This window comes from Gorilla gorilla, chromosome 17 (assembly GCF_029281585.2).
Source record: "Gorilla gorilla gorilla isolate KB3781 chromosome 17, NHGRI_mGorGor1-v2.1_pri, whole genome shotgun sequence".
NCBI lineage: Eukaryota > Metazoa > Chordata > Mammalia > Primates > Hominidae > Gorilla > Gorilla gorilla.
The window spans coordinates 36607484-36630054 of record NC_073241.2 but is presented as its reverse complement, the minus strand read 5'-3'; the positions used below and the strand labels follow the sequence as shown (position 1 = coordinate 36630054).

The window sequence follows — 22571 nt, the reverse complement described above, 5'->3', positions numbered from 1 at the left end:
TGTATTACGTGTGTAGTTTTTTAAAGTACACATATAGAGGAAAAGATGAGACAAGTCTGATGAGATGTCAACAGCAACAATTCTTAGTTGTGGGTGCTGTGAATTTCCCAGAGAGGAGGAGAGTCCTTTAGCTGGGCATGGTGATTTCAGCACTATAGCAGGCTGAGGCAGGATCACTTGAGCCCAGGAGTTCAAGATCAGCTTGGGCAGCATAGCGAGATCCCCATCTCAACAGATGGATTAGATTGATGGATGGATAGAGAGAGAGAGAGAGAGAGAGAGAGAGAGAGAGAGAGATACAGATATTTAGATAGATAGCCTAGATTGCTTGATGAATGGATAAGTTGGATAGGCAGAGACAAATGGATAGAGATAGATTAGAAGGATAGATGGATAGATTAGATGGATGAATGAATAGAGAGAAACAGATTAGGCAGAGATAGATTGATTAGATAGGTTAAGATAGTCCTTGCATTCAGGGAAGCCACAGCAGGTGCCGCCTAGCGCAGCGGCCTCTGCCCAGACACTCAGTGCTGCAGAACAGGAGGGAGGCCGGGGCCTGTGGCGGGCGAGGGAAATGCGGGGCCCGAGGACTGGGGTGAGGGAGAGAGGCGGCGGCCCAGAGGAGCAGCAGGCGCGCCTCTGGCGGTTTCCTGTCCGGGGTGGCGGGGCCGCCAGTCGGCGTGGGGTGCGGCGAGGGGAGCGGGGCGCTGGGTCAGCCGAGGGCCGGGCCTCGGGGGCGCAGCCGGACTGGACGGGGGCTCCTGTGGGCACTTGGCCGGGTTTGCTTGTTTTTCGGGAAATAAGGCCACTGGGGACAGTCACTACGTTTTCAGGAACCGCTCAGCCCCTCTGAGTGCCCCGCAGATGGACCCGGCGGCGTTCCTGGCTACGGCTGACTGGGCTCCCGGAGCGAGGAGCGCCCCTGCGGGCCCAGCCTGGGCCCTGGGCGGTGGGAGGGCCTCCGCCCCCTTCCCGCTTCCGCCCCGCTGGCGCCGGACCCCCGCCCTCGTCTGTGCCTGCCAGGCCGGGCCCTTCCCTCCCGTCACAGGCGGTCCCTGAGCCCACCCTTCGTCTCCGAGCAGCTGGACCGCCATATACGTTTGCCACTGATCCCAGGATGTCCCCGAGTATCTTAGGAAAGGGCCGTGTTGGACAAACGCGGGGCTCGGTGTTTCTTCCGCGCCGTCCCTCGCTGCTGGCGCCGGGGCCGTCGGAGGCTCAGTGATGGCCCAGCCCGCCCGTTTCCGAGAATTCCCCAAACGCGGGCCCCTACACGCTGAGTTCGCGCTCTCCCGTGACGGCCGACAGCCCCGCGGACCCTGCTGACAGCCACACTCTGGGCTGAAAAGGGTACCACGCGTACTTTTTTTCCCAGCACGCGTGGGGCCTTGGAAAGAACCTTTACTGAGGCCTGTGGCTGGCCTGTCACCTTGTCAATCTGGCCAAACGTTTTTGAAAAAAGATACTAACTCACCAGATGTGAAGTTGCATCTGCCCTGTGAATAGGCGGACTGGAGAAGACACTCGCTGGAGGATCCTGAGCCCAGGCTCAGAAAGGGCCGTCCACCTGCGAGCGCGGACTTGCGCTTCTGCTGGAGGCCGGGCAGGGCACGGGCGGGCCCCGGGCCACCTCTGCCAGGGCTTCCTCAACCCAGCCTGCCCTCGTCGGGCGGCCACTGAATGCGGTTGGACAGTCATCTTGAATGCATTTCAAGCACTCAGGTGTAGAGAGTGAGCCATATGCCACTTCAAATCTAATCTGGCCAGGAGTTCAGCTTTTCCATGTTTCCTTTTGTTCACAGCCCTCCATGTAGACAAGAGGTCTGAAAAGGGACGGGCTCTTTCTCGCTCCACGTTTTTTGTTTGTTTGTTTATCTATTTTTTGGTTTGTTTGTTTTTTTTGGTTTTTTTTTTTTTTGCTTCTGTTTTTTTGATACGGAGTCTCACTCTGTCGCCCAGGCTGGAGTGCAGTGGCAAGATCTCGGCTCACTGCAACCTCCGCCTCCCAGGTTTAAGCGATTCTCCTGCCTCAGCCTCCCGAGTAGCTGGGATTACAGGCACCCGCCACCACGCCCAACTAATGTTTGTATTTTTAGTAGAGATGGGGTTTCACCATGTTGGCCAGGCTGGTCTCGAACTCCTGACCTCGTGATCCATCCGCCTCTGCCTCCCAAAGTGCTGGGAGTACAGGCGTGAGCCATGGCGCCCGGCCTCGCTCCACGTTTCATGCAGATCCCCGTTTCCAGAAGTTGTGCTTCATGTTTTTAGGTGCTGCGGGGCTAATGATTTTCCTCTGTTTCTTGTTCCCCCCACTCTCCTCCCCTTCCCCTCCGCCAGGAAGGGTGCCTGTGGCCTTCAGACAGCGCCGCACCGCGGCTGGGCGCCTCGGAGGTAAGGGGCCCCAGGAGGTGAGGGCTGCGGGGGGCGGGGGCGTGGGGGGATGAAGGGGGCGTGTCCCTGCCACGTGGGGTGGAAGGGGAGGGGCCTCACCACGTGGGCTGACAGTTTTGGAGGAAGGCATTGCCTAGAACTTTGGTCAAAAGCGGGAGGGGACTTCCCCTAGAATCTTCCAGGGATTATTCCTGCTAGTCTAAAGCTCCTTATCAAAAACAATTTGAGAATCACTTATCTTTACATGATCCCGTAAGCTTCTACTAATGTGCCTTGGCAAGTGGGGGCATGGTTTATAAATATCATAGCATGATTCATTCCCACATCTCCAAGTGTAATAATGTGGATTTTAAAATAACATGTTTTTGCCTTTAAGTTAAAAATAATGGTGTGAGAGAAATCAATATCTGTATGTACGTGTGTAGATATGTGTGTATATTAAATGCATGTATATACACATATATGTATACACACATACACATCTATGCATATATGCGTGTGTGTGTATATGTATGTATATAAAAGAGCCGTCTCCTAGAAGAAACTGGGATGGTAGAACAAATGAGAAGATTTTGTAAGAAATGTACTACCTGGATTCATTTTGAAAAAACGAATTATACATATTTACTTGAGTAAAAAATATTTTTCATGTCAGTGACTAAAAATAACTACAGGAAACTTTTATTCAGATTCCAAATAACTGGAAAAGTCTAGGAGCCACAAAGAAAAAACAGTCATTTTGGGGGGAATTTCTTAAAAAGTAATTGGCAATGATCTTCTCTAAGTAATTAATAAATCGACCCAATGCTTTGTATCTGCTCCACGTACCACTGTGTGAAGTTATAACTTCTGCTTACTCAGAGTCCTGGCCGGCGCAGTAGCTCATGACTGTAATCCTAGCACTTTAGGAAGCTGAGGTGGGTGGGTCACTTAAGCTCAGGAGTTCAAGACAAGCCTATGCAACATGACAAAACCCCATCTCAAAAAAAAAAAAAAAAAAAAAAAAAAACTAGGCATGGTGGTGTGCACCTGTAGTCTCAGCTACTCAGGAGGTTGAGGTGGGAGAATCACTTGAGCCCAGAAGGTTAAGGTTGCAATAAGCCAAGATGGCGCCACTGCACTCCAGCCTAGGTGACAGAGCCAGACCCTGTCTCAAAAAAAAAAAAAAAAAAGATAAAAAATTAAATAAAAATAAAAACTCGGAGCCCCTCCTTACTTTTCTGAACCATAGGTTCTAAGTTCTAGAGCTGGCAGGGACCTGAGAAAGCAGGCAGCCCTGTCCTGTCCTTGTAAGTTATAGAGAAGCCGAGGACTGGACGAGGTCACTGGTGACCAGATCCAAGTGCAGGCCACGGTGCTCTTCGCCCTGTGACTCTTGGAGTTCCTAGTGTGTTCTGTTTCCAAGGGGAAAATGCACACGTAGCACGCACAGAAACTCCCAGGAGCCCAAGCTTTCCATTACCCACAGCTCTCCATTGCTCAGCCCTCCTGGATGCGCTGGGATTTGGCAAGGTGAGTGGTCTGTCATAAGGAATCAGAAAAGTACACTTTTTTTTCTGGAATTGGATTTTCCTGTTTTTTTGTTTTTGTTTTTGTTTTTTCCTGGGAGATGGTGTTCAAACTGGTAGGAACACAGACCAAGCGTAACTTTCCTTGATTCTAACACATTTATGGTCATCAGTGCGCTCAAACCGTCTTCAAGCCTCTCCTCTTTTTCTTCCAGATCATGCATGCCCCGCGGTCCAGGGACAGGTTCACAGCGCCATCCTTCATCCAGAGGGATCGCTTCAGCCGCTTCCAGCCCACCTACCCCTATGTGCAGCACGAGATTGATCTTCCTCCCACCATCTCCCTGTCCGACGGTGAAGAGCCACCTCCTTACCAGGGGCCCTGCACCCTGCAGCTCCGGGACCCTGAACAGCAGATGGAACTCAACCGAGAGTCCGTGAGGGCCCCACCCAACCGAACCATATTTGACAGTGATTTGATAGACATTGCTATGTATAGCGGGGGCCCATGCCCACCCAGCAGCAACTCGGGCATCAGTGCAAGCACCTGCAGCAGTAATGGGAGGATGGAGGGGCCGCCCCCCACATACAGCGAGGTGATGGGCCACCACCCAGGTGCCTCTTTCCTCCATCACCAGCGCAGCAACACACACAGGGGCAGCAGACTGCAGTTTCAGCAGAACAATGCAGAGAGCACAATAGTACCCATCAAAGGCAAAGATAGGAAGCCTGGGAACCTGGTCTGATTCCTTCCAACGTGCACTTCAGCTGGAGAAAGAAACCAAGAAGGGAAGCGGCCGCTGGGCCCCTCCTGCGCACAGTGTTGTTCAGTTTCACATGGTACAAATAAGTAAAACCAAATGAGCAAACACGGTCTTTGTTTCTGATTCCTTTTAGGGGAATTGCATGCAAACTAGACTGAAATGATACAAACTTCCATCTGGTCTGACCGCAAACAGTGTTTATTTGGGGACAGGGGTTGGGATGGGGGTGTGGGCAGGGGAAAACAGAGAACGGGATGCTTTGAAGATATCATGAAATAAAACCCACAGAGGTATTTGATTTATTTAATTGTGAAAGGAGACTTTGCAGATAAATGAGGCCAGAATGGCGTGTTTTATAATTAACTGAATAAAGAAGGAAGCATTATTATATATTATTGTGGAGAAGAACCAGCCAGTTCGCTTTTTCTCCTAAGGTGTGGAACTTTTATTTTGTTTTAAAAATATGAATCAAAATTCCTGTGTTGTGTGCCAAGGTATAAAGTGGAGAAGTTAGATGAGTGCAAGGAGCTCCTTTGTGTTGTGATGATGTGTTTTAAAAGTTGCACTATCTTAATGTTGAAAATATTTACAAGGGAACTGTTTTACGTGAAGTTCTGTATGTTGTCTTTTCACCTGTGGATTGTAATCAGGCCCAAGGAATATCCTGGAGTGGTCCCCAGAAGCATCCAAGAAAAGATATTTGGGGACGTAGCCTAACATTTTACCAACTTATGTAAATCAAAAAAGTCATTGTTGCAGGAGTTTGCATCAAATAGCAGTGCATCGCTGAAGCTTTTGGAGACTTTTGGATGGAAGATAAGATAGGGAAGATTAAGTTCCAGCGTTTCTGACTTGTTATTTTGAGTTACTCTGCTAATCTTAGGCTGCATAGTTTATGAGAAAATGAACACATGCATTTATGGATCCAGTATCATGCAGTGCTGCCTTCATCCTCCAGCAGTGCAATTTCTTCAGTAATTTAGATTTTTTTCATTATAGCATGAAATATATTCAAATACATACCTTATTTTATGCAATAAATTGTTTAAAATGCAAGGTGGTTATTCTGCATACTGTTGAAATATGTGACTCCTCAGTATATTCCCATTGCCTCTCCCCGTTCCTCGACAGCTTAGTTCAGTTCTGCAGGGCTGCTCAGTTCACAGGAGGCTCCCAGCAGCCACCCCACATCCAGCCTACCCAGAACTTCGTGTGGGAGTGGTGTGGGTGGTGGTTTCTTATGCTTTGGAAGCCCCTAGAAAAGACGGAAGAATGCCATGTTGCTGATCGTGGTAATAAGCCATTGTGGGTTATTGTATGTCACTAGTATTAGCATAGCACTCTTAAAGGAATGCAGTGCTCAAAACCTACCCAAATTCCCGCAGGATTCTACCAAACCCTTCCCCAGGCCAGCTTTTGTACTGAAGGCAAGAACTGGACAGTCAGAGAACAGTGGAGGGGGCAAGTGACTGAAGAGCACCTGGTAAAAAGCACAACATGCAGTTAAAATGCAACTAGAAAACTAATTTTAAATATTGTTAGTTTTAATATTCCTGATATTTACAAATATTCATTCTTATATACAATGAAAAAAAATAACTTTCTTCTGCAGATGTAAGCACCGGCTTTTATAAGAGCAGCAGCCAACACGTTTAGCAGACACTGCGCGTGGAGAAGGGCTTATCTGCAGTACAGTCTGCCATGTGGAGGGTGGGCCTCTGTGGCCTCTTCACATAACAAGATGAGCTGGAATGATGATTCCATGACTCCCATCTATGCAGCTTTAAAGCCAAATCCGCGTGTGTGTGTTTGTGTCTGTCTGTGGGTCTCGAAGGTGATCCGTCGGTGCGGTGGCTCTGTGCTGTAACTGGAGAGACTGTTCCAAACCCCAAGAGTTGTCTGATCCTAGTCTGTTCCCTTCTGCTTCTTACCTCTGTAGATAGGTCACTGGTTTTTGTTTGTTTGTTTTGAGGATTGGAATTTCCATTACATTCATCCTTTGCACACAGTAACATCCACAGAACTAGTCCAACTCTTAAAAGGAGAGAGGAAAAACACAGGCACCAGTTGTCAGCTCATGCTTACAACCCTTTGTGGAAGTATACACAGTTGAGAGTCACAGTGGAGGTTCTGAGACTGGATTCAGTCTTGTTCCAGTGACACTTGGAAGCCCTCTGCTGGAGAGAAACCAGCTCTCAGGGCAGAGATTGGCTTGGGGCCAGAAGGACCCTCCCCAACCCTGGAGACACCCTGAAGGTTCACTGGCTCTCCAGATTAGCCTCTCTTCCTCTGTCAGGCAAAGATGAGGAGCCCGTGTTCCCATCGGGCCCTGCTGGCAGGGACTTGCAGTGGATTCTTGGTCAGGTGTGCCCACAGATGCGGAGGCAAGGTGAGTGATTCCATCATTTCAGTTCTCACCTGCAGTTTTGGTGAAGCAGGAGATGCACCCCACAGCTCTAGCTCTCAAATGGCTTCACAGTCCTTACTTCTCTACTTGCCTCAGGAAGGGGCTCAGAGCAGAGACTTGTGAATTCCTTAGTAACTGTGAGTATATGAATGTTTTGCACATGTCCACAGTATTGGCGAGATAATTACATAATTCAGATACCTTTAATCATCTTTCAAGACAGAGGCTCCTCCCATTCAACCACCCTAGAGAATTGCCTTTGTTAAATAGTTATTTAAAGACACATACATATCAAACCATGACTTTGAAAGGTCTTCGAGGCTGGGGCTCTGTAATGAATTAGTTTAAAAGCCAAGGTCATAACATGAATTGATGGTCAATTTCCCTTCAGCAGAAGGAAAAGGTGATTTAGATCAGTAGCTCTTTTGAAGGTTGTGGCTGACCTGTTCATACCGTGTCACCTCATGGCTAGCGTGGCGTTGAAAGAGTAGCGATTGGGAAGATACAGCTTACACAGTGGGGCCTATTGTTCTTTCAAGAACGCTTTTTTTAGCTTATAGAACCCATGGGTCCAGTTTAGTAACCAGTGATTTGGGCAATCAATGATTGATAGGTTTATAATCTTAGATTATTCCAGCAAAGTGTGGATTGCATTGTTAGGAAGAACATTTGGTGGGAATGAACACTCCTGGGCATACCGCTGACTTTTGTCCCTTGTTCCCGGTGTAGGAGACCCAAGGCATCTTGAATCTCATCTATAAGAACACAATCTTCCAGCATACATTTGCTTTTTCAGAAACTCTAGCATTCTCTTTAAATACTGATGCAATCCTTAATGGAAAAGAGATTTCATGAAGCAAATTATGTATTTCAAGTTCATCTATTTTTGGTGTCCAAAATTTACTAATACAGAAGCTTGACAAGCATGTCCTCACCTCCCCCCCCCAACACGTAAACACATGGACACACACCCAAACCACAAGAAATCCCAAGAGAGCAGAAGAGAATTTTTAAAAGATTTATCGTGAGGACTGCATTTCCATTCACTAATTTTGGCTCAAACTTATGAGGCAGGAAATAGGGGCCAACAGTAAATGGGGGAGGCCTCCTGACACCAGCAGAGGAATTTTGTACCCAGGCGAGGACTTCTTGAACTTCTACGTATCTCCGTTTGATCTCTTTCACCTTTATTTCATCTTCATAAGAATGAGAAAGGCTCAAAAGGAAGCACTTTTAGAAATCTTCTCTGACCTAGAAGAATCCATCCAAATCCCTGCCTTCCTCTCTGAACCAACAGTTCCCTTCTCTGACAGGGGCCATCCTCTATCTTCCATCCAGTGGCTCTTCTTTTTAGGAAGGCTCTGGTGCAGAGCACTTCAAATATGTCTTCAGGCCAGATACTGATTGCTAGTACAGAGACACACAGCACCCAGTCCCAAGCCCTCCCTCAAAGGACTGGCTCATGGCGTTGGTCACTGGCAGGTTCAGAGACATTCTGCTGTGGGCGCAGGGAGCCCGGCCCCCCATGCAGCCATGACTGGATGCGCCCCCATCTCGGGGGCTTGCTGCACTGCTTGTTTATTGAATTTTGCTACTTAGAATGGCAACATTAACTTTGTGTACCATTCATTTTTTTAAAATTTTCCAAAGCTCAGCAGTGTATGAAAGAAAAAACTGGGAAAGATACTTGGTTTCTGTTAACTTTTGTGTTGCTTGCTTAAGTGATTAGAGCCAGTGCTTGGAGCCAAGCCTTCATGCCACGAACATGCCCCACAGCCTGCCCTTTGCTCTCCTGCTCACACTGACCAAGAATGCCGCGTGCTTGGCCTACTGAGGTGAAAGGACAATTGAATGACAGGTGGGCAAAGGGAGAACTTCCCCTTCTTGGTGCGAGGAAAGTCACAAATTTAAAAATGTTGCTTCCAGCCCAGATCCTAAATGCTAGTTCTCAGCAGCTGCGTGGCTTACCGTTCACCATTTCCACCACCGCCAGCTGCCAGCACCTCCACAGATCACAGAGATGTGAACAGACAATGGAAAGCACTCTTAGCCTCGCAGTGGTCTACATTTTTTAGGAACCAAGATTTCAGCATTCTTTATTACCCAGCACGCTGTGTCCTTTGCAGAGTTTTTATGTTACTGCCAGGGTCAGACAGTCATTTGCTGCTGCTGCTGCTGCTGCTGCTTCCCGAACTGGATGTATTAGGAAGCTGCTGTCTGAGTGTAGGAATGTCTTGCTAAGAAAGCAATGTCTTCCTTCATCCTTTTCTTTCTTCCCTCTGCTTGTCCTTGTTTTTGTGTAATGCGGGAGAGGGTTAGAGCTATAGAGATTATATATACACTATCCGTGCACATTATATATATGTAGATATACCCCTATCATGTCAGAGATCTGCATGTCAGTTTTTCAGCAACTAAGGTGCCTCATGTTCTGAGTTCAGCAGATATAGGAACCAAGCCGCCCCCTCCTGCACTTGATGCTCCCACCTTTGTTGTGCCTCACTTAAAATGGTGCTTTTTTCAGTTGTCTGTCTTTTCTTATGTTTTTATGTGTAAGGTGCTGTATATAAGTTGAATATATTATGCACATATCCTACCCAATGGGTAGAACAAAAAGTTGTTAATACTGTAATATAGTGTATAGATGATACCAATTTTAACAGAAATGGCATAGAATTTGTGAATGCCTATGTGCTTTGTCCTCTTTTGTAAGGAAATTTGCAAATGGATGCATACAGATTAAAGTCTATGTAGTTTATTTTCCTATTAAATATCAATATTATAACACAAGAGAAAGAAGTGTGAACAAACAAGCAACAGTTTATGACCAGCGTATATATAGCAATGGAAAGTTGCATCTTTGCTGTGAAAACACTTTAAAGAAAATACTTTTTAAAAAATCCCACAGCTTTTTGGTTGCCACTAGACGCTTCTTATTTTAATCATTTTAGTAATGCTCAGCTGGACCAGTGTTAGTTATATTTGAGTCAGAAAAATGTTGTTTTTCAACTTGCTTTATAATCTCCTGCATCTATCTCCTGCTGTAGCATCACGAAGGTGTCAGGCAACAGTGAAAAGTGCACATTTTTGTTGTTGCAGAAACTGTGTCAGAGGAATAAGTAAATCAGCCTGCAGCAGAGGACTTTGTTCAGCTCCAGAGGCATCTGTGACCGTCTGTGTCCAAGTCTCTCTGTGCCTTTTTCTTTTACAAACTGAAGCTGTGGAGCCAATGAAGTAACAGTAGAGATTGTAGGGAAAGAATACCTCAGGAAAAACAAATCCACTTACAAGAAGACCCTGTTCTTAGAAAAAGTGTTTAGTTATGGGTTAGCACTAGAAGAGACTTGGCTGTCAGCCAGCCAAGTGAAGGACCTCTCATCCATTCCCATTCATGTCCCATCATAATCCTGACCCAAAAAGCAAACTCGGTTTTGCTATCAGTTAGAAATTACGTTTTGAATTGTATATTGTTACATCTCTCTTCCAGCTTAGTTTTTAGTGTCTGCATTTATCTTCAAATACCCTAATTTTAAAACAAAAGAACAAGAAAAGTTTATAACACCATGTTCACTAAAACCACGGTTGAATCTTGGGTGTGGGCATCCTTTCGAGTGTTGTCCATAAGAGCAGTTCGTGGAATTTTGCCCATCTGACCCATATTATCAGCTTATTCTGCCACCAGAGTAGAGTCTAATAAATTCCAAAGTTTTTATTTGCTCCATGGTGTATGCTCTGACTTTGAAAATGTCAGATTCTATAATCATACCCCTAACATCCAGGAAACAAATGACCGATTATCCTTAAACTGAAATTGACTCTACAATGCAACCCTTAATGCTGAATGGATTAAAAGTCAGCCCTTTTAGTATCTGTTTGAAAGGGCCGTAAAAAGTTGACACTCTTGTTGTTGTGGATCCTGCGTGTCTAGACCCACGTGTTGTTTCCATCGTATACCGTAGGGTGCACCCCTTGGGATTCAGCATTAAGAACTGAGGCTCATTGTTGTCAGAAACAAAGCTCCCACCCCCCAGGTTCAACCTTGTGGGAGAACTGTTGAGCATGAGAATGTTCTAGACTCAGAGGTACTAACATTTGTTACCACATCATTGCTTCCTTTCTACAGGACGAATTGAGGCTTAAACTTTACTGTTAATGATACTGGTTCATTTTAATGTGCTTGTTGTTATGTTGCTATTTTTCATTTCATAGCTTTCAAAAATCATGCTAATTGTATACTTGTCTAGTTTAAGGCTATTTTAAAATATGTACAATACTATTCACAGCATTTAGTTCATTTAATTTTTATTATAAAGCAATCTACTAAAAAAGTACAACTGTATTTGAACTTTTCAATAGTTGTTTGTGAGCTATGATAATCAAAAGTCATTAAAGTCTTTTTTAACAAACATTCGTGCTTACTTTTCAACATAATTCCCAGTTATATACAGAAAAAGATTTCCACCTGTCACGTATCTGCCTCTTTTACCTGAGCAATGGTGTAGTTCTTAGACCTAAGGTCTGTAATTGCAATACTTTTAAAGAAAGATGTTGCTCTAAGTGCTGTTTGTTAGTTATGAAATCAGATTTTTCTGCTTGTTCTTAATGCTGTGGTCAAACCATAGCACAAAATCATTAAAAATAATCAGCAGCATACATTTGTCCCTTGGGTTTTTGTTTTGTTTTTTCTTTGTCTTTCAGCAACAAGGCACATGCATGGGGAAAATGCTGTGTGTTTTAAGACCTGTCTCAAAGAAATACTTCCTGTGGCTCCCTAGCTAAACTTCCCACTCAGCTTGTAGTCACTCTGACTTTTCAAAAAAATCACTACTTCATATTCTACTAGAAGCAATTCTGGTCAGATCATGATTCGTTTCCCAATGCTGGGTTCTACACAGGTCATTCAGACAGTCATCAGGTCCCCTCATGCAAGGAGTCCCCAGAGAAACTGCTCACCCCGCCTGAGGCGCCCAGGGAGGACTTTCTAGACACCTCAAAGTCTTTGGGTGGCTGTCACACAAAACCGAAATGCTCAGCCCAAAATATGAACAAGATTCCTAACAATGACAACTATTCCACAATGGAACAGACCCCCTCAGTGTGTGTTTTAAACTCCTTGGCATTGGAGGTCTCTAGTCAGTGATAATGTAACAACAGAGAGGCTCTAAATTTCCTACACCGAGAGACTAGAATAGTATTATCTCTATGCTCTAAATAAGAATATGGGTTCACAGATGATGACTGTGTGTGCATAAAACCCCACACGATCTACCAAACTACTAAAGTGGATTTAGCATGGTTGCAGGATATGCAATTTATTTTTGCATTTCTATGTACTTATAATGAGCAAATGGAAACTGAAATTTTGAAAATACTATTCAAAATGGTATGGGCCCCAAATTCTGGTATGGGCCCTAAATTCTAATGGTACATCCATTTTGGATTCTGAATTAAATTCTTTAAGATTATTTTGGAAAGGGGATTTGAAGAGAGCTATAAGAAGGAAGAGAGCAATAGGAAAGTTTATTTCCTGTCAGACAGCAAATAGTCACTAATTAACCGCACCACACTCTGGAATAAATTCTGTAATCTCTGAATTTAGCAAACCATTAGAGAAATATTAAAGATACCCCCCAAATTTGCTAACGCTAACAACTATGCAAACTTTGTTCCTGCAGACAGCTCTGCACAGAAGGAATGAGGGGAATCCAGCCTTGGGATCCCTGCTTATGCAGACCTTAAGCAGCAAATCCAGTAAAACCTGGGACTGGCTTCTCACAACGGAGACACAGGGCTCCTCTCTCCCCCACTGTCCCTGGGAGGCTGTACCAGCTGTCACTTTAGAAGCTGTCTCAGAGCCAAGGATGTGGGAACTGTTAGCAGAGGAAACAGGCAAATGAGAGAGGAGAGAGAAAATACAAAAGGTGTATGCTGAGCTAGTTCCCACTATGGGCCAAGGGGTTCAACCACACTCGAGAAACCATGCAGGCTGTGCCTCTGAAGGACAGGAGGCTGGGACATCTCATCTGCCCACTGCTGAGGAGTGCCCTTACAGGTTCATCTTCCCAGCCACCCTGGCTGTAGACTGAGCAAGCTCAGAAGGCTTCAGCAAAATACCTGAGACAGAAAAACAAAGGCTTGGAAGTGCTTGGAAACTGCTGGTGCACAAAGGAACCGCCCGCTCTGGCTGGAGCTGAAGTGTGGGAGCCAAGAAGCACCCGGCTCAGATGCCTCAGAGACAGTGCAGACCAAGCGACAGAGAGAACGGGCGGGGGTGGAGGGCAGATGGCAGCGAGAGAGGGCAAGCGCTATGTCCAATGCCCACACCATTGCCTTCTGTCTGAACCCCCCTCCTTGACGATGGTCTCGACACCACCCTGCCCTGGGCCTCCTTAATGCTCCAAAGCTCGTGAATTTGGGTTCTCCATTGTACTTCAGTGCCACCTGACTGTTCCCAAACCCCTCCAACTTCTGAAGCTAAGCAATTCCTGGCTTTCTTTCACCCACTTATTTTAGTCATTTGTTTTGCAAACAGAAGTGTCAACAGCTGAGCAGAATCCACCTGGCCACACACTCACCTTGTTGCCCTCTCCCCACGGCCAGGGGGACTGCCAGAAAGGCATGCTTGAAATAATCCCTTGGAACCTTCCAGAGACCCACCCAGAGTGGGCCATGGAATAAAGCCCCTATTCTGCTCTCCCATGATGACATGTGCACAGCGTATGAGTCTGTTGCTGATAACATTCTAATTAGATTTCCTTCACTACACTGCCTTGATGTTTTGTTTGAATGGATTCTAATTCAAACACACATTTTAAAACAGCTTCCCAAAAGTCTTAATGTCATGTTTCTGTCAAGACTCTAGCTTTTGCCTTACTAATGCAAACCTCATTCACCCAACTTTACCCTTTCATGCTAAAAAAATCAGAAGTGCAAAAGCTCAGTTTTTGAACATAGCAGAGTGGTGACTAAAAATACTTTCAAAAGGACTTACTAGTAAGCACATACATTTTTTTTTATTATTCTAAAAAAAAATGCAGCTGTATATAGCGGCTCTTATATCACTTTCCCTGCTTATGAAGCCATTTTCATTTACAGAGTTGCATTTGTCTCCACTGTTACCAGTCATCTATAAGCACAAAACGTTCTGGCAACCTACACCAGCACCTAGAGCAAGCCACTCCACGCAGGCCCGGGGGCCAGGGCTTCAGGGCAGTAGGTGAGGCGCTGTAGTTGGCGTGGGATTCCCAGGTGACCTGGCTCCTTGAATATTTCCCGCTTACAGTTAAAGGGCAGCACAGGCTTTGAATCTTAATAGACCTGGGTGGTCCGAATATTAGCTTCATCTCAAATTAATTAATGTCCCTGACAGGTTTTAAAGTCTCATCTATAGAACAGCAACAGCGATACTTACCTGGCAGGACAGTTGTGAAGACCCAAGGAATGTGCACGCCATAGGGCCTGACATGTGGGGCTCCTCATGAACCATGGCTGTTATCGCTAAAACTTTCTTGTTCTAGGCTGGGCGTGGTGGCTCACGCCTGTAATCCCAGCACTTTGGGAGGCCAAGGCTGGCGGATCACAAGGTTAGGAGATCGAGACCATCCTGGCAAACACGGTGAAGCCCCGTCTCTACTAAAAATACAAAAAGTTAGCCGGGCGTGGTGGCACACGCTTGTAGTCCCAGCTACTTGGGAGGCTGAGGCAGGAGAATCACTTGAACCCGGGAGGTGGAGGTTGCAGTGAGCTGAGATCATGCCACTGCACTCCAGCCTCAGTGACAGAGCAAGACTCCGTTTCAAAAACACAAAACAAACAACTTTCATGTGCGAGATTTAATTTAAAATTTTTTTGCCTGAATACAACAGATTTGTAAATGCCCTTTGCCTTTGGAATGCCCTCCACACTAAATGGCTGCAGCTTAAAATCTCAATGAAATAATCACAGCACTCTGGGAGGCCGAGGGGGGCAGATCACCTGAGGTCAGGAGTTCGAGACCACCCTGGCCAACATGGTGAAACCCCATCTCTACAAAAATATAAAACTTAGCCGGGCATGATTGCGGGTACCTGTAATCCCAACTACTCAGGAGGCTGAGGCACGAGAATCGCTTGAACCCGGGAAATGCAGGTTGCAGTGAGCCGAGATCATGCCATTGCACTCCAGCCTGGGCAACAGAGGAGACTCCATCTCAAAACCAACCAACCAACAACAACAAAAAAAATCCCAGTGAAATGAACAGGTGCTGAGTTTTATGCCCAGCAATGAGTACCACAGGGGCTTAGAACACCGAGTGACAAGGCAAAGACCAAGTCACTGGGCCCAGAACTTCCTTTCCATGAGTTTGAGATCAGCCTGGCCAACATGGTGAAACCCTGTCTCTACAAAAAATACAAAAATTAGCCAGGCATGGTGGCGGGCGCCTGTAAGCCCAGCTACTCGGGAGGCTGAGGCAGAAGCATCACTTGAACCCGGGAGGGAGAGTTTGCAGTGAGCCGAGATGGTGCCATTGCACTCCAGCCTGGGCAACAAGAATGAAACTCCATCTCAAAAAGGGCATTCCTAACTTCTGAGGGAACACCTATCAATCATCAGAAAGCCATTAGGAGATTATTATTGGCTGTACAGAAACCTAAAGAGGTGGCAGTCTTACACTGCTGGGGTCATCAGAAGGGAAAGGAAAGAGAAATAGAAGGGAACCACCAAGTGGATATTGAAGCCAAAAGAGCCGCAAGGCAGGACCCTCCATTAGAAATGCTTATAGAAGGACCCCTAGTATGGGGTAATCCCCTCTGGGAAACCAAGCCCCAGTACTCAGCAGGAGAAATAGAATGGGGAACCTCACGAGGACATAGTTTCCTCCCCTCAGGATGGCTAGCCACCGAAGGAAAAATACTTTTGCCTGCAGCTAACCAATGGAAATTACTTAAAACCCTTCACCAAACCTTTCACTTAGGCCTTGATAACACCCATCAGATGGCCAAATTATTATTTACTGGACCAAGCTTTTTCAAAAATATCAAGCAGATAGTCAGGGCCTGTGAAGTGTGCCAAAAACATAATCCCCTGCACTGCAGGCTATACATTTCAATCCCTGTATCTTTAACCTCCTTGTTAAGTTTGTCTCTTCCAGAATCGAAGCTGTAAAACTACAAATAGTTCTTCAAATGGAGTCCCAGATGCAGTCCATGACTAAGATCCACCGTGGACCCCTGGACCGGCCTGTTAGCCCATGCTCCGATGTTGATGACATCAAAGGCACCCCTCCTGAGGAAATCTCAACTGCACGACCCCTACCATGCCCCAATTCAGCAGGAAGCAGTTAGAGTGGTCATTGGCCAACCTCCCCAACAGCACTTGGGTTTTCCTGTTGAGAGGGGGGACTGAGAGACAGGACTAGCTGGATTTCCTAGGCTAAGAATCCCTAAGCCTAGCTGGGAAGGTGACCGCATCCACCTTTAAACATGGGGCTTGCAACTTAGCTCACACCCAACCAATCAGGGAGTAAAGACAGCTCACTAAAATGCTAATTAGGCTAAAACAGGAGGTAAAGAAATAGCCAATCATCTATCGCCTGAGAGCACGAGGGAGGGACAATGATCAGGATATAAACCCAGGCATTCAAGCCGGCAATGGCTACCCCCTTTGGGTCCCCTCTGTTTGTATGGGAGCTCTGTTTTCACTCTATTAAATCTTGCAACTGCAAAAAAAAAAAAAAACCTCCATCTCAAAAAAATAAAATTAAAAATAAATAAATTACATCTGTTTCTTCTACTTCATTACTTTAGTTATACAGTTGTTGTTTTAATGAAGCACACTGCAGTGGGGGCGGTGTTTATTATAGCCTTTGTAACAAAATGTGAAAACCCAGAAGGGCCTAAGGAGAATAAATGGTTCAAAATCATTTGGCTTCTTGCCTTGCTTCCCCCACACCCTCTCCTGCCCTTCCTCCTTTCCTCTGGCTTTCCTTGTCTGAAGGATTCAGGGAAAGCACACATGGATCTGGACACTGTCACTCACCATTCTCTTCATTTGCCTAGCTCAGTCCTGAAGCAGCCCTGGATGCATCCAGGGTCCTCGGGCAGCCTCTCCTGTTGACGGGCCTTCTCCTTCTGCGTCCCTCTGCTGACACTGGCCGACCCACCTCCTTCAGGAATGATATGTGCAAGCACTTAGCCTTGTGCCTTACTGACAATGCCACTGTAAACCCCAGAACACTTTCCTCCTGCCTCTCGCTCTGATACTTCTTTCACCATCTGCTGGTCTCCCTCTGCGAGGGTTCCAGCCAAGGAGAACCGGAGATGGGAGAGGCAGGGTGCCTCAACCTGCTGGGTTCTCAGCAGCCTGATGGAGGGGCCACTGCTTCTACAGGGTTCTCACCACACTTGCTGTTTAACCACCATGAGTGACAAAGGCAAATGCCACACAGCAATTCTAAGCCCATCAGGTGCATGAGACACCAAACACCGGTCACAGACACTGCGGAGGGCACAGACTGGCTGTGTAGCAGGCACTGCAGTGCAGAACTGCCCACACAGTGTATGAGGGGCCAGGGTTTTTGTTTGATTTGCATTTTATTGTGGTAAAAATACTTAACATGAGAGCTACCCTGTTACCACATTTTTAAGCATATAATACAGTACAGGTTTTGTTTTAAGGTTGGTAATTTTCATGGAATTCAGAGGCCAACCTCTATATTTTGGTGAAAACTAACAGTTCTTAATCTGAACTACTCAACACTAAAATTTTCCACAAATGGCAGCTTCTGATCACTTCAGATGTTCCAGTGATTGGCAGCAATTAAACGGAAAATTCCAATCTGAGCTGGCTCCAAGTATGCCACAAGTACAGGACCAGAAGCTATGACCACTGTCTGACCCTCCTCACAGCAGCAAAGCAAGAAACAGCAAACTCAGTTTGTACCAACGGGGCAATGGGGAATTTCCTGAGGTCAAATCCTCCTTGGATGTGTGAAATATTTAAGCTTAGACGCAAAGAAACTAGATTTAATAACTGTTGCCATTACTTGCCTTCTAGTACGGATTTGGATGTTTCAAAATAGTGGCCGAACACAGGGGTTCACACCTGTAATCTTAGGGAGGCCAAGGTGGGAGGACTGCTTGAGGCCAGGAGTTCAAGACCAGCCTGGGCAACATAGTGAGACCCCCCCGGCTCTACAAAAAACGGGCAAAGAAACAAACAACAAAACAAATTAGCTGGGCTTGGTGGTGTGCACCTGTAATCCTAGCTACTTGGGAGGCTGGGGTGGGAGGACTGTTTGATCCCAGGAATTTGAGGTTGCAGTGAGTTACTATCCTGCCACTGTGCTCCAGCCTGGGCAAGAGAGCCAGACCCTGTCTCTAAAAAAATAAATAATTTTTAAAAAAAAAGAAAGGGGCTGGGTGCAGTGGCTCACACCTGTAATCCCAGCACTTTGGGAGGCTGAGGCGGGTGGATCACGAGGTCAGGAGTTCAAGACCAGCCTGGCCAAGATGGTGAAACCCCATCTTTACTAAAAATACAAAAATTAGCCAGGCACGATGGCAGGCACCTGTAATCCCAGCTACTTGGGAGGTTGAGGCAGAGAACTGCTTGAACCTGGAAGGCAGAGGTTGCAGTGAGCTGAGATCGCACCACTACACTCCAGCCTGGGCGACAGAGCAAGACTCCATCTCAAAAAAACAAAACAAAACAAAAAAAACCACAAAATATATATACATGTAATTTATATATGGAAATAGCTACCTAATGGCTTTGCCAACACCAAGCCCACCCAGAAAGTGACAGACATCACTGAACTGGCTCACATAAGTCTCCCATCTCATAGTCCATCCCAGGTGAAGGAGAAAATGAAGCTGGAGCATGAGAAATTTTAATAAATACACGTTTCCTTCCTGCAGTCAGAAACTGAGGTCACAGAAGTGACTATCGTCCCATCCTATCACTTTAAGGACAAAAAGATGAAAAGAGATCTAAAAGAAGCTGAAAGGCAAAGAAGATGAAAGCACCAGCAGAGGAGGAAGGAAAGGAATATTTATAATAAATTGACTTGAGCTTCTGTCTCCAAAAATACAAGGGATTTCAGAAGTCCCAAAGCCTGGCCTCTTACCTGAATAATTGGCACCAAAGGAAAGCACTAAACTGGAAGTTGAGATCCGAATTTTAAATCCAGTTCTTTTGTATTTCTTTCTTCAACTAAAAATACTGGTTCTAATGTGACCCATGAAATGTCAAATTCATTGGTTCTATAGGCGTAGGGTTTGATTTATGTTGCAAAAAACTATTAATCTAAAATGTGTTTGAAATGCAATTAATGAATGTTTCTCAACAAAAATTGCATTAGGTTTTGTGGACATATTTGTTCAATAATATTCTCAACTTTTTGTTGGAATATGAGACTTTTATTTCGGGACCAAAAGAAGTGAGGAATGCAAACTGCGACCCACTGTATCCTGCATCTTCTTGAATAATGAGAGGATAAGAAGTGCATGTTGATGCAACACTATGGCAACAAAGCCCTGTAATTCCAGCTCCAGGCTGCAGCTGAGCACGTGAGGACTTTTGGCACCCTTATCATAAGTAAGAGAACCAGAGTCGCCACTATTCTTAGAGAAGCAAAGCAACTGCACTAATTAAGTCACCATATTAAGTGTCCAAAGAAAATACTGACTCAAATGGAATAAAATACACACTAGTCAAAATATGCTTCAGCCATTATAAAGTCACAAATCTTGTCCATAGAGGAGCACAGACGGTAAGGCTGAAATACACGTGTATGAGAAAATGCCATGTGTTCATTAAAAAAAAAAATCAACAGGTTTTAGAGTTATACATCTAATTGGTATAACAGAAGATACAGAATTGCCATCACTTCTTATCACATGCTTAGAATAGCCTTTACGGAACTATCAAAATAGAGGATAAGGCTGACCTTTGCCATGTATTTGATTAAAAAATGAGGGGAAGTTCGTTTTATCAAAATAAAAAGGATGAAGTTTAGGTTTTAATGTTGTTTCTCTAAGAACTAAAAATGGCCTAGTATCAGTCAAATGCAGCTGGAAGTTCACTGTCCTCTTTCTGGAGACAGTGTGCCTATCCTCCCCTAGAGACTGCAACAGGGAGGCCCACACAGAAACGTCAAGCAGAACGTGTACCTGACATGCTCAGGGCAAATTTGTCTTTTTCTTTCTCACTTCAAAGTTTTTCTAACATTTACATTGTTCAAAATCCAAAAGAGAAGCTGGACAGAGGGAGGGAGAGGGAAGGAAGAGAGTTGTGTTCAATCCTCACTTTCAAGGACAGTGAAAATCTCCTTTGGCTGCAGGCAGGATGTGTTTAATTGTATTCAACTTTTCTTATGGGGCATGTTGTCCCAGAGAAAACGCACTGAAACATGCTTCTCCACAAGCACCCTTCATCTGTAGAGACTTGATACTCTGAGAATGCCTCTGGCGGCCTGTGCATCTCTCCACTATGACTGTCCAATCAAGTCACTGGAACAAAGAACAGGCTTCATGTTATACACTGCCCTGGAGGTTTCTGAAATCAGGATGCATTCTTTCTACTAAGAAAATAATTCTTATCATAATTGCCACAAGATAATTATGATCTGTAATTATTATTGTTGGTGACTGTCAACGATGCATAAAGAAGAATACAGCTTGATTTTCAAAGCCTAACCCTGAAGAAGCAAGACAATTAAAAGCTTGTTTTGACTATTTAAAATGAACAAACTTGACACAAAAGTCACAAAGGAAAAATTCTAGAGGGAAAATATCAATTGGCCTGACTCAGCATTTCTCAAAGACAAGTTACAAGCGCCAAATGCAGGGGAAAGATGTTTCAAGAACCAGAAGGTCAGGCCAAAATTCATGATTGCAGATGAATTCTGGGAAGGAGGTGTGGTCCCCCAAACCATTCAAGTCCAGAAAGGAAGAATGAGGTCTTGACTCCCATTGTCCTCAGGGAACATGATGCAGTACGTTCTGCAATCTCATTTAATACTAACTTAATACTACATAACATACAAATGATCCAAAAGAGAACAATGTTAACATCTGCAAAATGAATAGGTAAAATTCCCCACCTCTGGTTCTACAGATTTCTGGCTCAGGTGGTTGAATTCCAAGGCAGGCAGCAAAGAGGCTCCCACTTCTCTGAGTGCACATGTGCCACTCAGACATGTGGGCCAGTATGATCTGACGCACTGAGACACCTCCATGCTCATAAGGACAATTGAGTAGTGAGCTTTCAGTACCAAAAAATGTAAGTGGCTTGCAAAAAAGATATTTAAACAGGTGCAAACAACTTTGGTAACATTTAATCTATTTTATTTTAGGCCTTATAGAAACTCAATTTTGAAAATAAAAAATAAATGAAGGCCCCCATTTCAAAAAATGAACTTTGGCCAACAGAAAAAATATGTCCACATTACCTAACAAGTTATATTTTCAGAAGGAATCCTTTAATTCAGAAATGTGTATCTCACAAAAACATCTTCTCAACATATCATTTCAGAAAAAGCAGGAAAGATGACTTTTTTTGCCTCATTGGCTAAAAATCATCTTCTGTCCATTCCATTATAATTACTATCTTCTACAGCAGCCTGATTCATGTCTGAATTGGTTAAGAAATCCTGAATGACCCAAACCCAACACTAAGAACACAGAAAGAAGCTCAATCTGTCAAATATACAATTTCCTTCTTTTCTTCAAACACCTTTCTGCTCATACTATTAAGATCTTTAAGGCCAGGCGCGGTGGCTCACGCCTGTAATCTCAGCACTTTGGGAGGCCGAGGTGGGTGGATCATGAGGTCAGGAGATCGAGACCATCCTGGCTAACACGGTGAAACCATCTCTACTAAAAACACAAAAAATTAGCCGGGCGTGGTCGCGGGTGCCTGTAGTCCCAGCTACTCGGGAGGCTGAGGCAGGAGAATGGCGTGAACCTGGGAGGTGGAGCTTGCAGTGAGCCGAGATTGTATCACTGCACTCCAGCCTGGGCGACAGAGCGAGACTCTGTCTCAAAAAAAAAAAAATATATATATATATATATATATATCTTTAAAATTCCTGGAATTATCGTCTAAGATCACTGAAACAAGAGAGCCAGTATCTCCATTTCATCCTGAGCATAAAGCATTTGTAAGTAAGTGTAGATTCTGTGACAAATAAACACACGATTATATTTCAAGGGATAAATTTATTATTTTCACTACTGGGAGGTAGGTAATCTCAGTATAAGCATTCTTTTTCTCCTTTCTTGAAATCTGTAAACAGCACCCTGTTGTATGTACAAAAGGCTGTCTCAGTGAAATACATTTTTTGATGTGGTTGGTTTTGCTCTTATTCCTGAATAAGTCTCTCACCTAATCCATCTTTCATTTCAAATATCAATTTGCTTAGCAAACCCTTTTTGTGCATTTTACATAGGCGAATCTCAGTCCTAGCTCCCTCCCCACCCGGTCAACACACCTCGCATAAATGCAGACATGCCTTTA

General features: G+C 45.0%; 1 protein-coding gene across 27 annotated transcripts in view; it reads left to right on the top strand.

Moving 5' to 3' along the window:
- The window catches only part of LDLRAD4 (low density lipoprotein receptor class A domain containing 4), a 434322-nt gene extending 422598 nt beyond the window's left edge, over nt 1–11724 (top strand). For 22 of the 27 annotated variants that reach the window (XM_019014006.4, XM_019014004.4, XM_055368371.2 and 19 more), the window contains 2 exons: nt 2341–2394; nt 4118–11724. In XM_019014006.4, the coding sequence (XP_018869551.1) occupies nt 2341–2394; nt 4118–4648 (585 nt within the window). In that variant the 3' untranslated portion in view covers nt 4649–11724. The remainder of the gene's footprint in view (nt 1–2340; nt 2395–4117) is intronic. The other 5 variants (XM_055368377.2, XM_055368378.2, XM_055368379.2 and 2 more) reach the window with 1 other exon arrangement.
- Nucleotides 11725–22571: the final 10847 nt, after the last annotated feature.